The sequence below is a fragment of the Bubalus bubalis genome, chromosome 8, assembly GCF_019923935.1.
Source record: "Bubalus bubalis isolate 160015118507 breed Murrah chromosome 8, NDDB_SH_1, whole genome shotgun sequence".
NCBI lineage: Eukaryota > Metazoa > Chordata > Mammalia > Artiodactyla > Bovidae > Bubalus > Bubalus bubalis.
The window spans coordinates 50,657,801-50,678,590 of NC_059164.1; the positions used below are offsets into that span (position 1 = coordinate 50,657,801).

Genomic DNA, 20,790 nt, shown 5'->3' on the forward strand with positions numbered 1-20,790 from the left:
CTCTGAAAATCTTCTTCAGTTGATTTGCTGGTGACAAAGTCTTTTTGTTTGAAAACCTTTTTATTTCACTTCAATTTGGAAAGTTATTTTCATTGAGCATAGATTCCTAGGTTAGGAGTTAGTTTCCTTTTGGTATTTTAAAGCTGTTATAGTTGTCTCCTGGCCTCCATTGTTTCTGTTGAAAAGCCAGCTAGCTGTTATTCTTAGGCTTTGAATGTGTTGACTGTATCCTGTGGTAGATTGTAAGATTTTCTGTTTGTCTCTTGTTTTGGGCACCTTTGCTATGTATGATATCCCTAGGTTTGCTTTCCTTTCAGTTTGTCTAGCTTGAGGTTCATAGAACTTGAATCTGTTGCTTGGTATATTTCATCATATTTTTAGTATTAAGAAACTGCTTTTGTTTCATGCTCCCTCTCCTCTCTTTCCAGGATTTAGACCATTACACCCATATCATGTATGTCTCTTTTCCTTACTTTCCATCTTTTCCCTCTCCATTTATTACAGTAGTTTCCTGGGTATTTTCTCCTGGCTTAGTTTCCAGGTGACTATTCCTCTTCTCCTATAGCTCATCTTCTATTAAACCCACGTATTACCTTCTCAATTTCAGTAATCCCATTTTCCGTCCAAAATTTCTGCTTTCCTCTATTTTTTCCCTGAAATTCGGGTTTCTAATTAAATGTTTCACTTGTCTTCTATTTCTGAAGCTTATCAGTCACACTAATTTTTAAAAGTGTGTTTCTCATAATTTCTGTGGGTCTGTTTTTATCATTTCTTTCTTTTGGTCACTTGGTTGTCTGTTAATGTGCCTAATTATTTTTGATTGAATAATGTATGAACATTTGTATAGGTCTGTCTGCTTCTAGAAAATACTTAGTTTTTTTCCTGATTGGCAGTTAATCCCTGATTAGATCAGGGTTCTACATTAGTTCATGCCTGGGTATTGGGTTTAGTCTATTTCCCCATACTCCTTCAGTGGTCTTATCTCAAACTTAGGGGTTTACTTGAGTACCCTCTCCCTTTGAGGGTCATGAATGCTGTATTTTGTCACCTCAACTTTTTGAGTGCTGTGGCTCAGACGGTAAAGTGTCTGCCTGCAATGCGGGAGACCTGGGTTCAATCCCTGGGTCAAGAAGATCCTCTGGAGAAGGAAATGGCAACCTACTCCAGTACTCTTGCCTGGAAAATCCCATGGACAGAGGAGCCTGGTAGGCTACAGTCCATGGGGTTGCAAAGGGTCAGATACGACTGAGCGACTTCTCTAAAAGCCTTTCTCAGCTTTTCACCTTTTAGCAGCTTATCTGTGGTCTGCCTTTCTCCCTCCCTACACATATTTTGTGTAGTTTAAGAATCTCAAAATGCCTTGAAGGTAAAAGTCCAGCAAAAGATCCCTTCTCTGCAGGGCCACTTTTCTGCTGTTCCCTTTATTCAGACTGTCTCTAGCTAAAATAAGGCCTACTTATGCCACCCAGGAATTGGCAAATGTCACAAGGGAAAACCTGTCAGAGAATGTAGGACTCCATTCAGTAAATACTTCTTTTCTCTCCAGGATCCTGACTTTTCATATTTTAGGTGCCTCGATCTACTACAGTGCCTTCAGACATATTTTGTGTTTTGTCAGCTTTTATAGCCTTGGTTACTGGAATCATTAATGTCATAAAACTGGAAATAACTGGAAATGAATGTTCAATTCAGAGACTTTTATGATTTTCAAAATCTCCTTTATCATAGTTGTTTCATTAATCTCCCAGCCAAAAGCTGGGACTAAAAATAGTAGATAACACTGATCTTTACAGTAAAAATGTGACAGGAAGATAAACTAGCTGTTTTTTCCTTGGTACAGAGAAGTAATAAAGATACCACTAAGAAGGTATTTTTTTCCTGCTGTCAGACTTGAGCATTTGGTTCTACTTTTCTTTGGATGCCCTCTAGTGGAGGTTTTATTGAAAAGAAATAACTAGAAAGATGTATAAAAGGCTCTATCATCCACTAAAAAAATTCTGCATAATTTTTATTCTTTTTAACCAACTCTTGATTACTAACAGTTCTGAGGACATTTGGTAGTTGAATTAAAAAACAAACACAGTATCACTAGTAAATTCAACTAGGTTTTGTTAAGCAATATGTGCTAAGTACTAGGAGATACAAGATAAAAGATTCAGTCCCTGATTCCACTGTGTTTGATAATATAATAGAAGATATTATAATACTGTAGCGATTTACAACATTGTAAGATTAGAGATGTTTAAGAGTGTTTCTGGGAATAGAAATTAGAATTTAACTGAGATGTAGAAGACAAGTAAAAGCTCTCTGAAGATTTATCTTTTGAACTGAGATTTGAAGAATGAGTGGGATTTGGCCAGCTGAAGATGGTAGAATGGAGTATTCACTGTAGAGGACAGTGCATGTACAGACAGAGAAGGACACGAGAGCATAATTCATTTGGGCAATTTTAAGTTATGTAAGCAGATGACATGAGTAGAAAATGAATCAGAATTGAGCAGTGGCTAGATAGAACCTGTAACCTGTGTGATCCATGCTGAAATACATGAATTTCATCTTGAAAGCTATTGAACAACTTTAAGATTGAACATATTAGTATTTTATAAAGGTTATTCTGTCAGCAGCTGAGATGAATTGGGGCCAGGAGTTCCAGCTAAAAGACTTGCTCTTACCAAAGAATTAAAATTAGCAAGTAATTTTGCCTGAATTTGAAGCTTAGTTCCAGTATACCTTCAGATAGTTTTCAAATTTTATTTAAAATTCTAGTCATAAAAGATTCCTATTACATTTTTTAGACAATGTTTAACTTAGGTGAAAAGTCTTCTGTTTTCCCTATAATGTAGTTGGTTGTTACATATCCTTACAGAACTTGTTCCATGTGTTAGCATTTTTCTTTTGTTTTCCTTTGTTATTAACTGGGATTTTATCCTATATACTATATTTCAACTGACTTATTTAAACAGTATTTCATGGACACTATACCTGCCAGTAGGTATAGATATAGTTCTCTTTATAATGACTGCATTATATTTTACTATTAGATGTGATATCCTTACTTAACCTAATATTGTACTGAAGAACATTTGGGTTATTTTCAGGTTTTTAATATTATAAAAATGCTACAGTGAACAGCTCTGTCAGGTTGGGTAGGTTTTCTATAGAATATATTCCTAAAATGGAATTTCTGACTAAAAGATATATGTATATTTAGAATTGTGATAGACACTGCCAAATTGTCTTCTGACAAATGGAATCACATTATACTGCCTCCCACAATATTTGAAAGAACCCACATAATGATATTGCTGGATATTTTGATATTCTAAATTTTCCAGTATGATTTGTAAGTAATACTTCATTTTCTTTTCAATAATAATTGATTAGTCTTCCACATTTTTGTTAGTGATTTATAGGTATTTCTTTTTCTATTAATTGTGTCTGACCTTTTTTGACCATTTTTCTATTTGATGGTCCACATGTGTCTTATTGATTTATAAGACCTTTTTGTATATTGAATCTTTTAGTTTATTACATGTGTTGAAGGTGCTATTTCTAGTTTGTTTTTTATTTATTTATGTTTTTTTTTAAATTTTATGCTGTGATTTTTATCTGTCTTTTGAGAAAAACTGTCATAAAGCTAACTTTATGACTCAGAGTTTAACAGATCATTTCTTAAACTTCCAAGGAATATATTACACTAATACAACTTGAATAATTCCAGAGTATAAAAAGAGAGAGAAGTCTTTCAGTTTTTTAATAAAACAAACATAATTCTAATTTTTAAATCCAGTAAAAAAGTTATCCACTCCAACAGACTTTATAAAGCAATCTCATTTATGATTATAAATACAAAAATTCCTTAATGAAGTATCAGCAAGGTGAATGTTATCTGCACAATGAATAAATAATATATAACGATCAAGTGGGATTCATGTCAGAATTTCTATTTCATAGGAAAATGTCTCAATATCAGGGAAATAAATTCTATAAATATGTCAAGAGCTTTTTAAAAAGGAGGTAATCATTATAATAGATGCCAGAATGGTGTTTTTATAAACTGATTCTGATTTTTGTAACCTTAGTAAAATTTGATTAGATGAATAGTTCTTCAGGGATGCTTATTATAAGCTTTCTGTCTTATAGTGTTTTGGGAACTATAAGGTAATTTAGCCATGTAAGAAAAGAAAACAAGAGATACAAATAATAGTAGAAATAGCTAATAATGACAGAGCATTTATTTTATGCCTAGTACCATTCTAATTATTGAACATTATTATTTCATTACCACAGATTATGATAATATCACAAATAGGTACCACAAATATAGAAACTATTTTTTATACTATGTAAAGTTGTAGAAACTGAGACAGTGACAGTTTAAGATACTTGCCTAAGGTTATATGGCCAATAAATACTGAAGACTAGATTTTAACTTCGGCAGATCGACTTTACTTTTAGATATACTATACTCTAAACTAGGATTTTTGCGATCCTTTAAAGTGTGATTGGAACAGAGCCATGCTCATTCCTTTATGTATTGTCTGTGACCACTTTTGCTCTCAGTAGCAGTTGAGTGGTTTTGACACAGCCCTATATGCCCCATTAAGCCTAAAATAATTTACTCTCATACCTTTACAGGAAAAAATTGTCAGCTACTGTTCTAAGCCATTGAACTATCTTACCTTTGATCAGACTATGAAGGTCTTTTTTATTAGGAAAGAGGAGACACATTTATAGTTTAGATTATATGAATATATACTTGGTAAACCCAAGCATGAACTCAGAAACTATTAGAAATAGTAATCATAAAGTCAGATAGTTTTCTTTTACCTAATATGTAAAATTCAGTCAGCTTCCAATTTGCAAATAGAGCCAGCTTTAGAAGAATTGGAGAATAGATCAAAGTCTCAAAAGCAAAAAAAAAAAAAAAAAACCCATAAATATCTAAAGGTAAATGTAAAAAAATGTGAAGGGTCCAAATGAAGAGAAGTTTAAAACTATACTGACTAAAACAAAAAGAGATTGAATAAACAGCCATGCCATTTCCTTGGCTGGGTGATTCAGCATTAAAAAATACATTTTTTTAATCTAAATTAGTTTGTAAAATTAAATATCTTATTCAGAGTGCCAGGGGAATTGTTTTAACTTGATGAAATGATTCTAAAAATTCTGAAAGAAAAACATGACCAATAAAAGACCAGGAATTTCCTGAAAACTAATTTTATGAATTCAAGATGTTAAACTGAACATATGTTAAAGTTTTGCCCTTCCACAGCAAACTTTAGACATCCGTAAAGTTTTAATAAACTTCTGTTTGAAACAAGAAAGGGAGTTATCTCTGGAATGGAAAAGGAGTCACTCCCTAAAGAAAGAAACAAATGGGAACCCTCTCTGGTAATCCCTAAGAACTGCATTACTGATAGTTCAGGCCAGGGTTGTTGGCTTGAGATTTCCATGCTGAAGGGGTCTTTTTAGGCCAAAAGATGGGTGTGCTCAGTTGCTCAGTCGTGTTTGACCCTATGGACTATAGCCTGCCAGGTTCCTCTGTCCATGGAATTTTCCAGGCACATATACTAGAGTGGGTTGCCATTTCCTACTCCAGGGAGTCTTGCTGACCCAGGGATTAACCTGCATCTCTTGCATCTGCTGCATTGGTGTCTCTTGCATCTCCTGCATTGGCATGCAGATTCTTTACCACTGTGCCACCCAGAAGTCCAAGAAGATCGTAACCACAAAGCATCAAAACCTAGAGAATGTAAGCATCGCAAAACAAGGGCAACAAATCTAACAAAGGATTCACTTAGATTAGATACAGTGGAAAAAAACAAAAGAATCTAAAAAGGACTATATTCCTCTGAGGAATAAAAGAGGGATTTTCTTCCACAAAATAACAAACAGGAATTATGAAACAAATAGAGTGAATTATGAAAAACAAACTATTATTGAATATTAACCTAAATATGTGTGAATAGCACTCAGCTGAAGAGCTAATGAGAATAACACTCAGCTGAAGAGCTAATGAGTGGACTGGAAGATAGATGTGAGGAAATCTCCAGCATTATACAACACAAGAAGTTACAAAGGAAAAGGTAAGAGACATGGAGAACCTCACCAGAAGTTACAACATCTGCCCTAATAAGGGAGAAGGCAATAGCACCCCACTCCAGTACTCTTGCCTGGAAAATCCCATGAATGGAGGAGCCTGGTAGGCTGCAGTCCATGGGGTCGCTAAGAGTCGGACATGACTGAGCGACTTCACTTTCACTTTTCACTTTCATGCATTGGAGAAGGAAATGGCAACCCACTCCAGTGTTCTTGCCTGGAGAATCCAAGGGATGGGGGAGCCTGGTGGGCTGCCATCTATGGGGTTGCACAGAGTCAAACACGACTGAAGGGACTTAGCAGCAGCCCTAATAAGAGTTCCAGAAGGAGGAAATGGAAGCTGAACTATATTTGAAGTAGTCATGGCCAAGAACGTTCCCAAACTGAACACACAAATCCTTAGGATTGAAAGATCTACCAGGTGCAAACTAAAATTTATACACATAATGATGAAGATATATAACTTATATTTTAACTTAAAGTATATAGACACATCACGGCTTCCCAGATGGTACAGTAGTAAAGAACCTGCCAAATTCAGACTTAAATTGAAGAAAGTAGGGTAAACCACTAGACCATTCAGGTATGACCTAAATCAAATCCCTTATGATTATACAGTGGAAGTGAGAAATAGATTTAAGGGCCTAGATCTGATAGATAGAGTGCCTGATGAACTATGGAATGAGGTTCGTGACACTGTACAGGAGACAGGGATCAAGACCATCCCCATGGAAAAGAAATGCAAAAAAGCAAAATGGCTGTCTAGGGAGACCTTACAAATAGCTGTGAAAAGAAGAGAAGTGAAAAGCAAAGGAGAAAAGGAAAGATATAAACATCTGAATGCAGAGTTCCAAAGAATAGCAAGAACAGATAAGAAAGTCTTCTTCATTGATCAATGCAAAGAAATAGAGGAAAACAACAGAATGGGAAAGACTAGAGATCTCTTCAAGAAAATCAGAGATACCAAAGGAACATTTCATGCAAAGATGGGCTCAATAAAGGAAAGAAATGGTATGGACCTAACAGAAGCAGAAGATATTAAGAAGAGAGATGGCAAGAATACACAGAAGAACTATACAAAAAAGAGCTTCATGACCCAGATAATCACGATGGTGTGATCACTGACCTAGAGCCAGACATCCTGGAATGTGAAGTCAAGTGGGCCTTAGAAAGCATCACTACGAACAAAGCTAGTGGAGGTGATGGAATTCCAGTTGAGCTATTCCAAATCCTGAAAGATGATGCTGTGAAAGTGCTGCACTCAATATGCCAGCACATTTGGAAAACTCAGCAGTGGCCACAGGACTGGAAAAGGTCAGTTTTCATTCCAATCCCAAAGAAAGGCAATGTCAAAGAATGCTCAAACTACCGCACAATTGCACTCATCTCACATGCTAGTAAAGTAATGCTCAAAATTCTCCAAGCCAGGCTTCAGCAATATGTGAACCGTGAACTGCCTGATGTTCAAGCTGGTTTTAGAAAAGGCAGAGGAACCAGAGATCAAATTGCCAACGTCCGCTGGATCATGGAAAAAGCAAGAGAGTTCCAGAAAAACATCTATTTCTGCTTTATTGACTATGCCAAAGCCTTTGACTGTGTGGATCACAATAAACTGTGGAAAATTCTGAAAGAGATGGGAATACCAGACCACCTGATCTGCCTCTTGAGAAATGTGTATGCAGGTCAGGAAGCAACAGTTAGAACTGGACATGGAACAACAGACTGGTTCCAAATAGGAAAAGGAGTACGTCAAGGCTGTATATTGTCACCCTGTTTATTTAACTTATATGCAGAGTACATCATGAGAAACGCTGGACTGGAAGAAACACAAGCTGGAATCAAGATTGCTGGGAGAAATATCAGTAACCTCAGATATGCAGATGGAACCACCCTTATGGCAGAAAGTGAAGAGGAACTCAAAAGCCTCTTGATGAAAGTGAAAGTGGAGAGTGAAAAAGTGGGCTTAAAGCTCAACATTCAGAAAACAAAGATCATGGCATCTGGTCCCATCACTTCATGGGAAGTAGATGGGGAAACAGTGGAAACAGTGTCAGACTTTCTTTTTCTGGGCTCCAAAATCACTACAGATGGTGACTGCAGCCATGAAATTAAAAGACGCTTACTCCTTGGAAGGAAAGTTATGACCAACCTAGATAGCATATTCAAAAGCAGAGACATTACTTTGCCAACAAAGGTCTGTCTAGTCAAGGCTATGGTTTTTCCTGTGGTCATGTATGGATGTGAGAGTTGGACTGTGAAGAAGGCTGAGCGCCGAAGAATTGATGCTTTTGAACTGTGGTGTTGGAGAAGACTCTTGAGAGTCCCTTGGACTGCAAGGAGATCCAACCAGTCCATTCTGAAGGAGATCAGCCCTGGGATTTCTTTGGAAGGAATGATGCTAAAGCTGAAACTCCAGTACTTTGGCCACCTCATGCGAAGAGTTGACTCATTGGAAAAGACTCTGATGCTGGGAGGGATTGGGGGCAGGAGGAGAAGGGGACGACAGAGGAAGAGATGGCTGGATGGCATCACTGACTCGATGGACGTGAGTCTGAGTGAACTCCGGGAGTTGGTGATGGACAGGGAGGCCTGGCGTGCTGCGATTCATGGGGTCACAGAGAGTCGGACACGACTGAGCGACTGATCTGATCTGATCTGACCAAAGCAAGAGATGAAAGAGACATGGCTTTGATCCCTGGATTGGGAAGATCCCTTGGAAGAGGGCATGGCAACCCACTCCAGTATTCTTGCCTGGGAAATCCCTTGGACAAGGAGTCTGGCAGGCTACAGTCCATGGGCTCACAAAGAGTCGGACACAATTGAGCACACACACGGAGACACATCGTAATAAACTTTAAAATATCAAGAATAAAGGCAAAATTCCTAAGTGTTATCTATAGAAAAGACAGTTCACTAAGACAATTCTTATCAAGAAATGACCATCTGACATTAGAATTCTTAATAACAACTATATATGGGAGAAGACTGATGGTGTGAGGAATAAACTTTGAACTATAATTCTATGTTTAGCCATTCTGTTATTCAAGAGTGAAGGCAAAAATAAAGATATTTTCTTATCTACAAGAACTTAAAGTATCATCTTAAGCAAAAGTACAAGTGACATTTTGAGTGGGATTATACTGTGTATTACAGGATATTTAGTAACCCTTGCCCTCACTCATTAAATGCCAATAGGTGATTCCAGTCATTTGATAAACTAAAATACCTCCTACATATTTCAGAGAAAAGTGCTGCTAGTCAAGAATTGTGTTCAACTGACTCTTAAAAATAAATCTTGAAAGTTAATTACAAAAAGGAAAATAAACTCAGAGGTAGTGAGATATAAGATATAATGTTGAACAAAGAAATTAGTAAATATATTGGTAAATCTAAATAACTATTGACCATAAAAAAGAGAGAGAAAAAGTGTATGTGGTATACTAAATTTTAATGTAAGTTTGGAATGTGGGTGGCTGAGAAAAGAATGAAGCAAAATAAAAGTAAACTTCTCCCTTCAGATGAGACCAAAGTTATTCACTTTGAACATTTTTTGAACAAAGTTGTTGTTAAATGGTAAGGTGAAGGATGTTAGGAAAAAGGTGAAAAGGATTTAAAAGTAATAAGCACAGTAGTTCCCCCCTTATCTGCTGTTTTGCTTTGTGTAGTTTCACTTACCTGTAGTCAACTACAGTCTGAAAACTATAGATTGCAGAAGTAAACAATTCATAAGTGTTAAGTTGCATGCCATTCTGTATAGTGTTACTAAATATCTTGCTGTCCCACCCAGGACATGAATCATCCTTGTCCTGCATATCCACACTGTGTATGCTACCCTCCCATTAGTATAGAAAAAAACATAGTATGTAGGGTTTGGTACTGTCCACTGTTCAGGTGTCCACTGGGGGTTTTGGAGCATATCCCCTGTGGATAAGGAGGGACTGTTGTACTAGAAGAAAAGAAGGATTGTTAAAAGCTTTCAGATCAAGGGGCAGCAGTGGCACTAGAGGGTGGATAGAACATACAGAACTTGATTCAGTCCGACAAGACTTAAAAGGAGACTTAAATGCATGTATTTATCATGGAAACATGATAAATAAAAAGTGCAAAAATATAGTGTCAGAAATAAGTTTAATTATATTAATATAAAAGAAGACTAGTTGGTAAAGCTCACTGGTTATAATATTAACTCATATACGGCTAAAGTGAAGTGAAGTGAAAGTCACTCAGTCGTGTCCAACTCTTTAACAAAGATAAATTGGCTGTATTGGGTTGTTGTGCTGTGTTTAGTCATGTCTGACTCTTTGCAACCCTATGGACTATAGCCCGCCAGGCTCCTCTATCCATGGAATTCTCTAGGCAAGAATACTGGAGTGGGTAGCCATTCCCTTCTCCAGGAATCTTTCCAACCCAGAGATCGAGCCAGGGTCTTCTGCATTGCAGGAAGATTCTTTACCAACTGAGCGACCAGGGAAGCCCATGGCTAAAACCAAAAGCCAATGAAATCACAGCTAAAATACAATAATACATAAAAGTTGAAAATAAAATGATAAACAGATATTCATTTAGAAAGTACCTGTATCTGGTGGATAACAAGACCAAAAAAACCCAGAAACTCTCTGGGATAATAAATTATTTATAGGAACAAAGAGGAAGTGTTCATTTTGATAAAAGCAAAAAAATTAAAAAGAACAGTTTTAATATAAATGGCTTTAAAATATATGCAATGAAAATTATAGAACTAGAAAGGAAGTAGAAAATCTACAATTATATTTGAGTCTTTAGTATAAATGTATTAAGACAGAAAGTAAAGATATAGGAGATTCAGATAACATTTAACAAGCATGTCTAATTCATATTTATCTAGAATTCTGACTCCAACATAATTTATACAGATTATTTTCAAATACACATGGATTATTTTTATAGTAGTGTCCTAGGCCATATAGGAAGCCTTAATAAATTCCCTTTTAAAAAGTTATATAGAACACTTTCACTAATCAAAATGTAACAAACTTAGAATTTAATAACCAAAAGCCTTCTCAGTGCATAAAAGCAGGTATTTAAATTACATATTTTAATAACTTCTAGATTAAGAAGGAAGTTAAAGATAAATGATAATTGAATAACAATTATATCACATTGATATCAAAACCTGTGTGATTCACACAAAGCAATACTCAAAGGGAACTTAAGAGTTTTAAAATCATTTATTGACAAGTCAAAACTACATAAACAGCATGATATTATTTATATTAAAAACTTTTTTCCTGCACACATTTATATATGTAAAATTTGTTCTTCTTGTTTGCTGAGATCTGGAAATATACCCAACTCTTATCATTAATTATCTGTAGTATTCTAAGGGAAAAGTACATATGTGTAAGTTAAGTAATTTTTAAAAATCAATATGTCATTTAAAAAAGAGTAGTATGTAATTTGCCTTGTATTTTTAAATCACAATAATTAAAATGTGTGTTATTAGTGGAAAACTCTGAATTGCTGATCTCTAAAACAGAAAAGAAAATCTGGGATGAAATCCACAAATACATGAAATTATTAAATGATTAATGTGGCATTCAGACTAGTGGGGAGAAAGTGGATCATCATTTTGGTGCTGGGGAGTTATACAGCTATTTGAAGGAGTAAAAAAATGCTGGTTTCCCCATAGCCAATATAATCATACTCATGGTGAAAAACTAAAAGCCTTCCCACTAAAATTTGGGACAAGACAAAGATGCCTGTTCTCACCTCTTCTATTCAACATAGTACTGGAAGTTCTAGTCACAGAAATCAGACAAGAGATAAAAGGTATCCAGATTGGAAGGGAAGAGGTAAAATTGTATTATATGTAGATGATATGATATATAGAGAAAATTATAAAGACTCCACACAAAAACTACCAGAACTGATAAATGAATTCAGCAAGGTAACAAGATACAAGATTAACATACAGAAATTGGTTGCATTCCTCTATACCAGTGATGAACTATCAGAAAGAGAATGTTAAAAAAATATATATATATATATATATATGTTTTAAAATCATATTTCCCAAAATAAAATACTTAGGAATAAACCTAACCAAGGAGATGAAAGACTTATATACTGAGAACTATAAAACATTAATAAAGGAAACTATAGATGATTCAAAGAAATGGAAAGATATCCCATGTTCTTGAATTGGAAGAATTAATATTGTTAAAATGGCCATACTGCCCAAAGCAGTCTACAAATTTAACATGATCCCTATCAAATTACCCATGACATTTTTCATATAATAGAACAAATAATCCTAAAATTCATATGGAATGATTACAAACTCAGAATTACCGAAGCAATGCTGAAGAAGAACAAAAAAGCAGAAGTAACCATCTCAGACTTCAGACAATTCTCCAAAGCTGTAGTAATCAAGACTTTATGGCACTGACACAAAAATAGACATATGATCAGTGGGACTGAATAGAGAGCTCAGAAATAAACTCACATACCTTCAGTCAGTTAATTTTCAATAAAGGAGGCAAGACTATACAATGGGAAAAAGATAGTCTTTTCAGCAAGTGGTGTTGGGAAAGTTGGACACCTGCATGTGAATCAGTGAAGTTAGAACACACCCTCACACCATGCACAAACTAAACTCAAAATGGCTTAAAGACTTAAGACATGACACCATAAAACTCCCATAAGAGATCATAGGATAACAAAGCATTCTCTGGTAAGTATAACTCATACTGATGTTTTCTTAGATCAGTCTCCCAAGACAATGGAAATAAAAACAAAAATAAACAAATGGGACCTAGTCAATTGCACAAGCTTTTGCACAGCAAAGGAAACCATAAACAAAAATTAAAAGACAACCTACAGAGTGGAAGAAAAAATGATCTAAGACTGACAAGGGCTTAATTTCCAAAAATATACAAGCAGCTCATATAACTCAACAACAACAAAACAAAAGCAAAAAAACCAATGCAATTGGAAAATGAGCAGAAGACCTAAAGAGACATTTCTCCAAAGAAGTAATATAGATTACCAGTAGGTACATGAAAAGATGCTCAACAATGCTAATTATTAGAGAAATGCAAGTTAGGATTACACTGAGCTACCACCTCATGCTGGTCAGAATGGCCATCATTAAGTCTGCAAATAACAAATGCCAGAGAGGATGTGGGGAAAACTTAAATTCCCTCCAACACTGTTGGTGGGAATGTAAGTTGGTACAGCCACTGTGGAAAACAGTATGGAGGTTCCTCAGAAAATTAAAAATAGAATTACCATATGAACCAACAAGTTTACTCCTTGGCATATATCCAAACAAAACTCTAGTCCAAAAAGATACATGCACCCCTATGTTCATAGCAGCACTATTCACAGTAGCCAAAACATGGAAACAGCATAAAGGTCCATCAACAGATGAACGGATAAAGATGTGGTGCATATATACAAAGGAATTCTACTCAGCCATAAGAATGAAATAATGCTATTTGTAGTAATATGAATGCAACTAGAGATTATCATATTAAGTGAAACATGTCAGAAAAACAAATACCATATGTTATCACTTCTATGGGGAATCTGAAGTATGACACAAATGAACCTATCTATGAAACAAACAAGAATCACAAATGTAGAGAATAGATTGGTGGTTGCCAAGGGGGTGGGGTAGGAGAAGAATAAAAAAAAAATGCAAGAGGACTTCTTTGGCTGTCCAGTGGTTAAGACCCTACACTTCCAGTGCAGGGCACACTGGTTCAATACCTGGTCAAGGAACTAAGATCCCATGTGGTACAGTCAAAACAAAATGCAGGGCCATGTGGTATGGCCAAAAAAATGCAGGGCTCCAATCTCATGCCAGAGTAATTTCATATGCCTCAAAATATTTAAAAATTAAAAAATACAAAGTCACACAAATGCTTAATAAAATTACTAGATGAAAGTGTGGATGAATATATGTTGGACTGGCAATGGTCTTTATAAACATGACACAGGATATCTGGAAACTTGGCTACCAGAACATCATTCTCTTCCTCTTTGTTCTCAACTCCAAACTGTGCCTTTCCCAAGCTTTGGGCTGATAAGACCATAAGGGAGCTGGGTGCTGATGAGGACTCAGGCTTGTGTTCCTATCCCTGCAAAACATACAAGCTCCATTCCCCAGGGGTAGGAAGTTATCATGTTGTAAGCTTAGATGGAGAGCAGCTGACCCCACAAAAGTTTGACGTTAGGACATCTGGGACCTGGAGTAGAGCTGATCCTGCATGAATGTATTAGGTTTCCAGACTCTTATTAAAGACTTGGAGCTAAACAAATGGGCTAAGTTATCTCTTAGCCACTTAAACAAGTGGGCTTAGTTATTCCAGAGGTTGGGAACATTCTGGAATATAGGAAAGCAGAGAGATATTCTAGATACTTCTGGAGGGAGCTAACAACCTTAACCTATAGACCCACTGCATAAGAAACTTCTTTGATTTTCAATATCTGTAAGGATTTCTGCTGTTAAAAATACTACAACTGCTGACCTGAGCCCTAAAGATCCAATACAAAACAAACAAACAAACAAATTTCCCAGCAGCTAGTGAAAAGACTGACAATTAAAGTATTTGCCTAGTACAATAAAACTGCTGACAGAAAAAGGCAAAAACCTGAATTCAAAATTATGAGCACACAAGGAGATCTAAATGCAGCATGAAGAAAGATCTCTTGAAACTTAAAAATTGTGGCATTTCAATTCAAAGTTCAGGAAAGAAAAAGGAACATGGAAGACTGGTAATAATAAAACACATTCTAGTAAAAAGAAACTGTTCTTATGCTGAAAAACTATCATAAATGCATATATCAAAACAAATGAACAAAAAACCTACATTTTGGAACAGTTCTCAAGCTTTAGTTTGGACTGATGGAAATTAAAAAAAAGACACTCCTAGGCATAAATTCTGATTAGAATGTGTAAACTCTAAGAGAGGAAATTTTTACAAGTTTCCAGGCAGAAAGAATTAAGTTTTTAACAATGAAAAGTAGAAAGATTACAGTGGCATCAGACTTCTTATGAGCACAGCTGAATCTAGAATAAAATCACATTTTCACTTAGATGAAGGTATGCAGCCTAAAGATCTTATTCTCAACCAAGCTGTGCCTCTCGGGGTGGAAAAAAAGATTGTCAAAGAAAGATATGCAGGAACTCAAAAAATACATTACCTAAGCATCCTACCTGAGGAAAATGCCTGAAAAAAGACTAGCCAAACCAAAAAGAACCAGAGACCTTATGAAGGCGGAGGATAAAGAGAAAGCATTGAAGAGGGATGAATTTTGGTAAATGTGTATTTTACAGATAGTATTAGACTGGGAATGTGAATTGTGAGTGCTAAATAAGGATTCTGGAAATGGCAAGACAAAATGCAAGCCAAATTCTAATAATTAGATTATGCCAACAGATTGTAAGAGCTATAGTTTGCAGTGAGTTGGGGGATACCCAGGAGAAGAAAGGGAACGAAGAGTATTCAGGAGGCTTTATTCTGTTTGAATACAAGTAGGGAGAATGTGTCCTGGTGGATGAGGAAACTATAATCTCATTAGGAGAAACAAGTCTCATCTTGCTTACCTATAAGAGAGTGTTTTACTAGGGTAATGTTTAATGGCATTTTAAAAAAAGGAAAAGCAGAATCAGATTTTCAAGGGGAGAAATGTGAATGGTGGTTTTGTTGCACCAACAAAACAGAAGAATATTGTTGGATATATCAGTCATTATGCTAAATGAGGATGGACTGAATTTTTCAACTGAATATTGGCTTAAAAACAAAAGATGGCTAAATGCTATTACAAGAAAATTAGAAGAAAATGGGTATGAAATATTCCATTACAGGTGGAGGTAAACCCATGGAAATCAGGATTATCAATACCAGATATTACTAATATTAATATACAATAAACAATAAATTTTGTACTATAGTAAAAAAAAGATCAATGAAAATATAACAGACACAGACCTGTGCGCACTATACTACATGACTGCTAAATCCATAAATTGAAACCTATTAAAATTCAAGAAGTAGATCAAAATACAATGATGGCAGGAAATTTCAGTATTTATCTCATTACATAAATCTAATACATGTAAATTGAGTAAGGATATAGATGAGCTAACACAGTAGACATGAGATGATGTAATAGATAAGAAGAAAACTCTGCCTGTATTAAATGTACACATGACACACAACAGAGAAGCAGACCTTTATACTAGTTACCGCATGGTCTGCAGGGTGGTGGATATAGAGACAAGTCAGGACCATCATGGGTTTCCCTTGTGGCTCAGCTGGTAAAGAATCCACCTGCAATGCGGGAGACCTGAGTTCAATCCCTGGGTTGGGAAGATCCCCTGGAGAAGGGAAAGGCTACCCACTCCAGTATTCTGGCCTGGAGAAGTCAATGGACTGTATAGTCCATGGGGTCACAACCAGTCGGACACAACTGAGTAACTTTCACTTTCACACTTTCAGGATCGTTATCCTCAAAGAACTGATATTCTGGTTGAGAAAACAGAAGAATTGAACAAATACTGACATGAAAGGTGACCTGATTTAAATAAGCACAGAGTGCTATAAGAACATAGAGGAGAGTGGGGTTGCTATCTAAGATGAGGCAGATCATCAAAAAATTGGGGGGCATGCTGGCTTCTAAGATTAACCCCAGAGGTAGATTATGAATACATTTGTTGAAAAGCAAAAGGACATTTCAACCAGTAGTGCTCTGGAAATAGGCAGAGGAGAGAGACGAATTCATGCTTGCGGAACAACTGAAGTATTTTACTGGAATGGAATAGGATGACAGGTACTGAAATGTAGAGAGGTAGACAGGGGACTTCTGAAGATCCTCATAGGTGTAACCCTGAAAACTTCAAACTGAATTTATTTGATGAGGTTTACAAATGTAGAGGAAAGATTGGAAGGAGGCCAGTTGTGATTCTGTTGCATGCAGTAATCCATGTAAGAAGTGATGAGGACTTGAAGACAAGGAAGGAGGCGAGTGTAAAGTACAGGTACAAATGATGGGAAGGAGGTAAAACTGGCAGGAAAGCTGGGTTAGCTATGAGGACCTGAGGAGTCATAGATAAATTCATTCAGGCTTCTGGGTTGGGTCATGCTTGACCTGTGATGCTGTTCATGGAGATAGGTAATAACAGAGAGTACTGTGTGTTGGAGGGAAGATGGAGACTTCAGATTTAGGTATATGTTGGTTTTGAGTTTTGTTGGGAAATGACAGATATGGTCTAGAGCACAAGGGCAAAGCCTGGGCTAGAGATACAGATTCAGCAGCCACCAGTGCATTAACAATAGTCATGGGAGTAGGTGAGACCATACAGGTATGTTGTTTAGGTAGTGAAAAGGGAAGAATATTGAGGACAGCAGCCTCTTGAAATACCTACCTTTAAACGCTAGAAAAATAAAAGGAGTCCAAGTAACTGCTAATTTTTGCCAAAGCAGTTATGTACTGGAAGGAGCGGGCAGAACAAAACAGAAGGGGAAGTAAAGAATTCTTTATATTAAATCTCAGGAAATAAATAAGATGGAAATTAATATTGAAAGTAAAGTTATCAGTAGCACAAATAGTTATGTCATTTGATCAAACCAGTTAAAAGTTTTATAACTTCCCTGAGGAGTTTATAATAAGACCATTTATAAGTTCATAAGAGTTTGTAAGATTGAAGACTTAACCTAGATTTCATTAATCTATGACAGGCAGGAAACAATAGATGTTAGAAGTTTCTGTAGATAAAAAAACCACTGTAAGAATTGTTCTGTCCCCTCTCAAAATTGTCATACAACAATATTGATAGTATCAGTAACTCTAATAACTTTCAGAAGCTAAGTAACACACTGAAATATTGAATATTGAAGCTGACACTCCAATACTTTGGCCACATGATGGGAAGAGCTAACTCACTGGAAAAGACCCTCATGCTGGGGAAAATTGAGGGCAAGAGGAGAAGGGGGCAACAGAGGATGAGATGGTTGGATAGCATCACTGACTGAATGGACATGAGTTTGAGCAAACTCAGGGGGATAGTGATGGACAGAGAAGCCTGGGGTGCTGCAGTTTGTGGGGTCGTAAAGGGTTGGACACGACTTAGCAACTGAACAACAAATACACTTTCTAGATAATCTAGACTCCATTATAGGAGTTTGCTATCCCATTCAGTAAATTCAACTTAGAAATTAGAAATCAATGAAGCTTTATTATAACACATATTCCGTAATGATCTGAAGCATCTTAGTCTGCAAACTATACTAGTCTAGTAGTTTTATTATGTAGGATGACATAAGCATTTATAAAAGCCATTTTATGTCTTTCTGAATTTACAGACTTAAAATTATACCCCTGCTGTTTTCTAAGATTCTATTACAAGAAAAATTGATATTTAAAAGAACCTCAATTTTCAATAAAATTTCAGTACAGATTCAGAAAATTTCAATAATAAGTTTCAAGCAGATGGGACACTCAGACTTTCATGTTACCTTCCCTGGAAAAGATGAAGGAGTGTACAGTATGAAGGTCAAGGGAAAGGTGGAAGGAACAGCATTTGCACAGTCTCTGAAAGGGGAAGAACTTGGCATCTTCAAAAAGAGTATGTGGCCAGAACAGAAGCATGGGGAGCAGTTATGAGGCTACTGCAAAAATACAAATCAGAGAAATACCGTGATAGCACGCACTGCTTACAGTGGCTAACAAGTTGATGAGACATGGTTAGATTCAAAATGCGACAGTAAAATAGGGAACAGGACCTTCTGATGACGTGTATATGGAGTGCTGGAGAACAGTCATGAATGATGCTTAGTTTTAGGCTGAGTTATTTGGTTAATGGAAGCTCTGGGAAATAGGGAACCTTGGAAGGAGCAGATTTGAGCTATTGTCAGGAAGGTGGGAAGAGAAGCATCAAGCGGTCTGATTTAGACTTAGGAAAGAATTTGAATAACCAGTTTACTCAAACAAGCTCATTCTACTGTATATATTCTCCCTATTTGCTTAAGCTATCCAGAAATTCACACTTCACTTTGTCAAGATTGTCTACGAACGCCCCTATGTAGGAGAAATTCAAGGTAGAGGAGGCAGTGCTTGACAAACTACCTTAGCATGTAATTCTAATAAAAAGTTGAAATTGTAACATACTAGGAAATAGAAGGAACAGATAAATGCGTGAAACTTTCCGTGTAAAGACATTGGTGTGAAGTGACCAGACTCAGGATATACCTTGTGTCAACAAATCTTACAGAGAAATATTATTTATCTGTAGTATATGTAATATGAGTAATCAAGACAGACTTCCTTAATGAGATCAAAACTGAGAATTGTAAAATTATTAAATTTATTGTTCTTTTGTGAAGGTCTTTGTATATAGATCAGATATTTGTGGTGACTCAGGAAGATTGAGCCCAGAATCCTAGATCTCCTTTAAAACAGACTGTGCTACTAAGTTCAACCCAAGTAGAACTAATAGAACCTTTCTGGTATCCTTTGTAATTAGGTTCAGAAGCTTAATGACTTCTAGGAGTGGAGGGGTTGAACCTCTAATTTGAGGAAATGATTCACTTGAGGGAAACCACTGTGTTCTCCCAGAATATAGTCTCAGAGTCTGGCAAAACTGTTGGACTGATGTCTTTCTTTATTAAAGTAAGCCTCAGGGTAAAATTCTCTCGGTCCTAAAGTAGAATTATTAACACATTAAGAAGTAAGAGATTTAAACTTATATTTTTACTAAATAAAATAAAGTTTTTAAAGTGTAATAAGCATTTAAAATGAGCAATTTTGAGAACACAGGGTCGGCGGGGGTGCTTGTTTGTGTCGTTCATCACTATTTCCCAGCATAAGCATAGTGAGGTACTCTGATATTTTTATATGTGAATAGGTAAATTAATGAAGCCTCATATTAAAAAGTATGGGCTCATTTAGTGATTTTTAAAGACATTTCTTCACTAGAGGGTGCTGTGTAAGCATGCAATACTTTTAAGAGTGTAATCTCCTTCATATTTTATTTATTTGCTGGTAAATTGGATTTTTAGATTTGTTCCCCCTGCTTTGTGAAAAGCTTTCCCATTTCTTTGCTCTAAGAACACACTGATGTTCTGTCCAGCCTTTGAAGAACTGTTACGGGCAGCGCTGACACAGTTGTCTCTTTCCTCCTCCCCCTCAGGAGACTTATGACACCAATCATGTACGCTGCACGTGACGGCCGCCCTCAGGTTGTTGCTCTCCTTGTTGCTCACGGAGCAGAAGTAAATACCCAGGATGAGAACGGCTATACTGTGAGAACGGACTCTACAGCGTTCCTTTTTATCTCTAGGACATTGATATCTTACTATCAGTAGTTGGCAGAAAGGTTTTAAGAAGTAAAAATTACAGAAGGGCTGGGATGTAATTGCTGTTCAGTAAAGAAAAGCAACAGTTTCAATGAGAAAAAAGAAATTATCTGCCTTTGTTGGTCGGCACCCTTGACAAAATGTAACACACAGCAAAGCCTGGATTCTATTAGACTACAAATAGAATTCCTTTTTATAGAAAACAGTTCTCTGATTGGCAGGTAAATCGTTTTGCTCTGTAACTTCACTTGACTGAATAAGACATTATTTGGTTTTACAAAATCAGTGAACACTGGCAGTCCGCTTTGCGATTACATTGGAAATATGTTTACATTATATTGTGAAA

General features: G+C 36.2%; 1 protein-coding gene across 3 annotated transcripts in view; it reads left to right on the forward strand.

Annotated features, from left to right (window-relative positions):
* Positions 1-20,790, forward strand: part of ASZ1 (ankyrin repeat, SAM and basic leucine zipper domain containing 1) — a 74,424-nt gene that overhangs the window by 35,980 nt on the left and 17,654 nt on the right. For 2 of the 3 annotated variants that reach the window (XM_006065935.4, XM_025291140.3), the window contains one exon: positions 20,279-20,390. In XM_006065935.4, coding sequence (XP_006065997.3) covers positions 20,279-20,390 — 112 coding nt within the window. Of the gene's footprint in view, positions 1-20,278; positions 20,391-20,410; positions 20,666-20,790 lie in introns of those variants that run through there. The other variant, XM_025291141.3, reaches the window with a different exon arrangement.